The sequence below is a fragment of the Orycteropus afer genome, unplaced genomic scaffold, assembly GCF_000298275.1.
Source record: "Orycteropus afer afer isolate SDZICR_OR568_19922 unplaced genomic scaffold, OryAfe1.0 scaffold00310, whole genome shotgun sequence".
Lineage (NCBI taxonomy): Eukaryota > Metazoa > Chordata > Mammalia > Tubulidentata > Orycteropodidae > Orycteropus > Orycteropus afer.
In genome coordinates, this window is record NW_006921897.1 from 1,750,786 (window position 1) to 1,757,899 (window position 7,114).

General features: G+C 39.2%; 1 protein-coding gene across 1 annotated transcript in view; it reads left to right on the top strand.

Annotated features, from left to right (window-relative positions):
* The window catches only part of MCF2 (MCF.2 cell line derived transforming sequence), a 92,930-nt gene that overhangs the window by 48,756 nt on the left and 37,060 nt on the right, over nt 1-7,114 (top strand). The window contains exons 14-18 of the mRNA XM_007951728.1: nt 789-826; nt 2,764-2,852; nt 4,153-4,219; nt 4,908-5,023; nt 5,132-5,201. Of these exons, the coding sequence (XP_007949919.1) occupies nt 789-826; nt 2,764-2,852; nt 4,153-4,219; nt 4,908-5,023; nt 5,132-5,201 (380 nt within the window). The remainder of the gene's footprint in view (nt 1-788; nt 827-2,763; nt 2,853-4,152; nt 4,220-4,907; nt 5,024-5,131; nt 5,202-7,114) is intronic.

The window sequence follows — 7,114 nt, forward strand, 5'->3', positions numbered from 1 at the left end:
GTTAAATTTAGATTTTTAGAAAACTCTTTGATCCATGTCTTAGTTATCTAGTACTACTATAACAAAAATACCACAAATAGGTGGCTTTAAAGGAGAAAAATTTGTTTTCTCACAGTTCAAGAGCTAAAAGTCTGAATTCAGGGTGGTGGCTTTAAGGAACAGCTTTCCTTCTCTGGAGAAAGTTCTTGTCTCTTTTCAGCGTCTTTTTCCTGGTTCCTTGGACATCTTCATGTGGCCTGGCATCTATCTTCTCCCATCTGTGCTACATTGTTTCTGTGCCTAATCAGCTCTTTTTATATCTCAGAAGTGATTGGGGTTAAGACACATCTTACACTGATATGGCCTCATTAACGTAACAAAGAAATTGCCATTCTCAAATGAGATTATATCCAGGGTATAGCGGTTAGGATTCCAACACATGCTTTGGGGACACAGTTCTGTCCATAACAGTCCAGTTAATTACTGAGTTAATATCTGATTCAGTGCTCATGTATCAGAATGAATACATAAGCAAATATTATGATTACTAATACCAAGCTCAGTGCTCAGAGAACAAGGGAATGTTGGATGGGTGAGGGAATAAATGCACAGCAAAATCAGACTCGGAAAGAAGTTGATCATGTAGATACACTAACCAATCCCTGCTCTCCATAGTGTGTTTTAACAATACTAATATCATCAAGTTGGAATATTAGTCATCTCTCTAATTATTTACTAGAAATATGAATGCATTTTCATTAAAAGTACTGACTTTAATTCTAGTTTACCTTGTCTCATTGCTCTACCAGGGAAGAAGACTTGGAGACAAAATCAGAGCAACTTAAAAGTAAGTATTATTAGAAACACCCACATGCAGAATGCCTCCCCCAGGGAGATGCCCCCACCTGCCCTAGGGAGATGCAGCCCTTAGATCAATCAGCCACGAGACATCAGGACAGCCTTCACATACAGGGAAAGCTGGACAGACAGGAATGCATAGAGAAGAAGGGCACAGGGAGGGGGTAGGTACAGGGAGGAGAGTGGAAGAGAGTTTATGTAGGGCTGGGGATCGTAATTGGGGCTGGGAAATCAAATGTGCATGAACTGTTGAGTGTAAAACAAATCTGCCTTGTAAATTTGCACCCAAAAGCACAATAAAAAAATAATAAGAAGAAAGTATTATTAATTAATTCTAAATTGGTCTCATTGCTGTAGTTGCTCAATCAATATGAAGGGTTAAACCATATTCTTTATTCACTAAATCAGTATTGTGCACTTGAAAGCCTATTTAATCTGAAAGAGAAAACTGCTGCTGCATTGTGTCTAATTGCATTGCTGGCATATCCCCAGATGTATGAGCAGTGTCTCAAGTCCTGGGTCCAGTTCAGTGTCGTTTCTGCAGAACATCTCATAGAGGTTCCAGGTTCTCCTTGTCACCTTGCTCCCTCAACACACCTAAATAAGGGCTGTACCCTGCTACGGAACACTTCTTCCAAAGTGATTCCAGTCCCATAAGGATGAAGCATGGACAGTGGACAGGTTTCTATGGGCCATGCAGAGGCTAACTCTGGGCTCAGAAAGACATTCATTCTTTTCTTGATAGGTATGAGATTCCTTCCATCTCAATTACCCATGATACTCTGGAATCTGCAGAGAGGATTCTACATTTTCTTTCTCTGTGTCTTTGACATCTAATGAAGACAAGAACATATGCCCAAAAGGCAGTGCAGCATAGTGGTACAGGTTTTAGAGCTAGAAGACCTGGCTTTAATTCCAGCTCTATCACTTGGGGGCAAATTCTCTGGAGCTCAGTTTCCTTATCTATAAAATAGAGATAATAACAGAATACTTTATTTTAGGATTAGTGGTGAGATTAAATGATGGAGTATTTCTGAAATACTTTGAATGCTGTGTGGCATAGAGTGAACTTCTAAGTGTTTGATGTAAGAGGTGGCGTTGATGGTTGCCACTGAGTCGGTTCCAACTTAGGGCAACTCTGTGTACAACAGAACAAAACGTTGCCTGGTCCCGTGCCATCTGCACAGTCATTGGTATGCACGAGTCCATTGTTTCGTCCAATGTGTATTATGAGTGCCTGCCAACCTAAGGGGCTCATTTTTTGCAGCACTATTTATCAGAGCTCTGGAGCTCTGGTGGTGCAGTGCCTAAGGCATTTGACTGCTAACCAGAAGGCTGGCGGGTCAAACCCACCAGCCACCCCATGGAAGGCAGACTGGGCAACCTAATTCCATAAAGATTTACCGCCTCGGAACCCAGTGGGGGTTGCTGTGAGTCAGAACTGCCTCAATGGCAGTGATCTATCAGACAGTATTCGGTTACGGTCCGTTGAGTTTTCATTGGCTGGTTTTTGGAAGTAAATCGTCACGCTTTTCTTCCCAGTCTGCCTTAGTCTGGAAGCTTTGCTGAACCCTGTCCACCATGGGTGACCCTGCTGGGATTTGAAATACTGGTGGCATGGCTTCCAGCCTCACAGCAACGCACATGCCACCACAATATGACAAACCAACTGACTTAGGACCTTAGTTGTTGTTGTTGTGTGTCATCGAGTCAGACCTGACTCATACCGACCCCTCCTTGGGTTTCCAAGGTGGTATCACTATGGAAGCAGATTGCCCACCTTCCTTCCGAGGAGTGGCTAGTGGGTTTGAACTGCCACCCTTATTAAGTCAAGTATCTTAGAGGAAACTTAATTTGACCTCGATTTCCTTCAAGAGAAACACACCTACATAGATGCTACTTTACCTTTTCTTTTCATCATTTCAGATTGAACTGGTGCATGACGATCAGGAGAAGAGTAGTTCCAGTCAATCCTCTCCTTTGGGCAATGACAATAGCTTGGATGTTTTAAAGAAGTATCTTCTGTTTATTAACGTACACATATACACATACACCTGTAGGAGGCTCTGGGCCAGTGTTGCAGAGGAATGTGCTTGGAATGTTGAGGTCACAGACTGAGGTTCTGCTGGAGGTGATAAAAGCACTGACGAGCTGTCAGAAGCCCCAGGTTTCGGCCTGGCCAAGCCCTGCTCTGCTTATGTAACTTGAGGAGAAAGTAACCAGGCTTTTCCAGAGTTTCCATTTCCTCTTTTGCAAAAGAGGAAAATAAAAGGGGGGACAGAGCTTCAAAACCTATAAAGGGCTACATGGATGCACATAGGATATTCATTTTATAGTTATTAGCAATACTTGTTCACTTTGATCACATGATACTAATATGCTAGACATAGAATATCCAACTTTTAAATTGCATATCATAGAGTTGTAAATAGCCAGTATTTGGGGCTAAACATAATAGAAATGCATATTTGAATCCAAATATTCAAAAACTTGAATGTTAAATGCAGAAAAATGGAATACACACACATACACGCACACACACGTTTGTACGTACATTCAGACTCTTCAGTGTTAAATGCTTAAGATGGAATATATACATATGTATTTGAATATATATTCAAACCCTCTTACAAGTTAAGTGCTTAAAAATGTAAAAAAAAAAAAGGGGGGGGCCAAAGTTAGAAGTTAAATTAATATGAGTTACTTATATTGGAGAATGAGGAAATAAATTTTAAATAGGATGTCAATGGAAAATCACATCGGAAGGAGAATATATTTTACGTTATAGACACAGTAAACAAAATTGAAACTTACGTATTATCTCTACCTGGGAAGACCAGGAGAATAAATCTACTTCATGTCTTAGAAAATTTTAGAACATCACTTGGAAAAGGGGATAAAAGCGCTTAAATACTACCTTTTACTGTTTTTTGAGGGAGAGAGGGAATTATGGCTCAGAAACTGTGCTAAGAACAAAAATCCTCAGATTCACTAATATATCTTGTGAGTTTTCAGTAAATTGATTCTTAAAGTTTAGTGAGTTTGAAAAATAACTTTTTTTTTCCACGTTTATAGTAATGGTGATGGCCCTCACTCCTTTTTTCAAATATATTTTAAAGAGACTTGTGAGTGGTACTTATTCTAGAAACCAGAGAATTAGTTTCATATTTTCATGATGAAACCATCACTTTTGGTAATTTCTATACATTAAAATTTTTTACCTTAGAAAATTCATAATGATTATAATTGGAGGTTAGCAAGACAATTATAAGGCAATGAAATAACCTATTGATATCATCTTTGTTTCTGTTTTAGCCACGTTTTAAATGAGCTGATACAGACTGAAAGGATGTACGTCCGAGAGCTGTTTACTGTCTTATTGGTAAGTGACTCAAATTGTATTTTCCTCATCTTTTCCTGAATGATCTCTTGCTCATTCATTAGAAGGGTTTTGGCACAATCTCCTGTTTCTGTCTCTTTCCTTTGTTGTCATACCTCAACAGTTAGCACTTCTCCTCTGGTTTGGCACTGCCTGTTGGTTAAAGGTGTGTGTTCACTACGCCTCAACAGTGAGAAGTATTGGTTCAGAATTTATTGCAGGAGAGGGAAGCTGTTGTGTTAGGGTACAGCAGTATTCCCAGAGTGCTATTTAGTGATTGCAAATAACTGAAAATGGGATAAAAAGATTCAATTGCCATAAATGTCATAAAGGTAATTGGTCTGAAGAAAACTAACCACTTATTGCCAGCTTAAGGAGAAGTTGATGGCCTGTAGTATAATTTTTCATACTTGGTTTCAGTTTTCTTTCCTACACTTCCAGCTACCCTGGAGGCCAAAGAGCTGTCACTTTATTCTACTGACTGAGTGGAAAACCTGGACTATCTGTCCTGCCTTGTAAAAAAACAATAAAGAAAAATGGATGACTTTGGGAATTGGGAGATATCAATGTTAAAGCAAAAGCTGCACCCCTAAACTCCCTATACATTCTGCTGTACCTATACCTTTTGATGGCGAAATCAGATGGTAAAGCAAATATTATAAAAGCAAACAAATATTTTTATTTTGTGTAGGGCTACAGAGCAGAGATGGATAATCCAGAGATGTTTGACCTTATGCCACCTCTCCTGAGAAATAAAAAGGACGTTCTCTTTGGAAATATGGCAGAGATATATGAGTTCCATAATGAGTATGTAATTGCTGAATTGAATATTTTTGTGATATTAGAAGTTTATTGACCAATTTTTTATATTGCCCATATAATTATGACTCATTCTTTTCTCTGAAATTTTGACAGCATTTTTATGAGCAGCCTGGAAAATTGCCTTCGTACTCCAGAACGAGTGGGACATTGTTTCCTGGAAAGGGTGAGTCCAATTATTACAAAGAAAATACAGATAAATATGGGCTACCAAAATAACAGCTCATTTAAAAGAATAGATTTGGAGACAAGATAGATTTTCTTTTTTATGTCTTTCTTTAGTTCATGTTTTGGGAGATGACACATCTATCTAGCAAGCATCTAATGATAAACCCAGTTCTCTTGCAGAAATGGATGCAGTGCAGTATCTAGAGCAAGCGAATGTCTATTGAGTTTTATGCCATGAAATACTCCAACAGCTCAGTTAGTGACTACTGACCACAGATCATTCCGGGAGGCCAGGGACCATCGTAGCTATGAGATGTGAGGATTGGAAGCATCTTAGGAAAACTGTTCTGGGCTTGGTTACATTTTAGCCTAAAAGATGCCTGGAGTTCCCCTCTAAGACATCTCCAGTCTTCGATGCCTTGGTGGCTGAAAGCCAGACTATGTTTGATTCTGTCATTGGAACTTCACTAAACAGAGAGCTGTCTGTTCTTTTTACTACATGAGATTGTTCAGGGAGCCTTATTACTCCACGTCAGAAGAGTGTTCTTAGTACAATTGACTTTCCAGCCTTTGTGATGAAACTCCCTACAGAGTTTTCTCTCAGAATGTTTCCTGCTTTCCCTTATCTGCTTATCAAGTTCCTCCTCTTCCTGTAAGATTAGTTCTGCTTGATTTGGGAGTCATTTTGATAGAGGCAAGAGATGACCGCTTCAAAATAGATACATTTTCCTGGGAAATGTGTCTGAAATGAGGAGAGAACAAGATTGAGAAAGAACTGTGTGTTTTCACCCTTTTCAACATCATGCCCTGATTTTAAACATATTTCAACTATGGCCATAGTCTTCCCTGACCTCCTCAATGGGGCACTACATGTCTATGCTGCTCTTCAGGGACTTTATGTTTATTTTGCATCTTTTCCTATTTTCATGGATTTCTCCCCATAGATGGGAAGATCTTTTAGACAGGGTCCATATCCTGTTGTTCTTTGTGTCTCTCATTATTATTATTATTATGCACTATTATTGGCAACTGGTAATGGTTTAATAAATTCCTCTTGATGACACATTCATTTAACAGTCATGTATTGAGCAACTACTATGTGTTAAGCACTATACTGGGCAATATGGATACCAAGCCTAAGACCACTGAGGTAGAAACATTGGGAAGCCATTGATTGTGTTCAGTGTGAGTTATGCTATATTAAAGATACACAAAGGGTCCTATGGGAACCCAGAAGAAGAGCATCTTACATCAACTAGAGCAATAAATGATGGCTTTAAAGAAGAGATGACTCATGAGATGAGTAGGAGGTAGTCCATTACATGAGGGTGAGAGAAGGATGATTCCAGACAGAGAAAATAGCATGGACAGATGCTTCAATGGGTTAGGCTTTGGTGATGCTATACCAGTAATAAACCAAGGACTGAAGGCTCTAACTTGGAAGTGAGCTACAACTTCATTCATCAGGGAACCAAGATACTAACAGCTTAGCAGAGCATATTTCTTGGTACCCTAGCAATTCAATTCATAGTTATAAAAAAATATTGTCCATTTTTATAGTTCAGAAAGAGAAGGTTTGTTTTCTCTCTGATTTTCAAGCTTGATAAGTGGAAGTTCTGAAATTACTTGGATAATGATGTACCCTCTATACCTGTCAGATGGCCATAATGATCTTGGAATACCAAGAGGGGCCCTGACCAGCTGCCAACATGGCAGGCCCTTTAGACCCCTTTTCCTGTAATGCTCAGCCACACTCACTTTTTTTAAAAAATTGTGATTTGGGTGAAACTTTACAGAGCAAATTTACTTTCCATATAGTGATTCACATATACTGTTTCTCATGTCATTGACCACAGTTTATCACAATGCAAAAGCTTCCCTCCCACTTCCTCCCCATAGTTATCTCTTCCC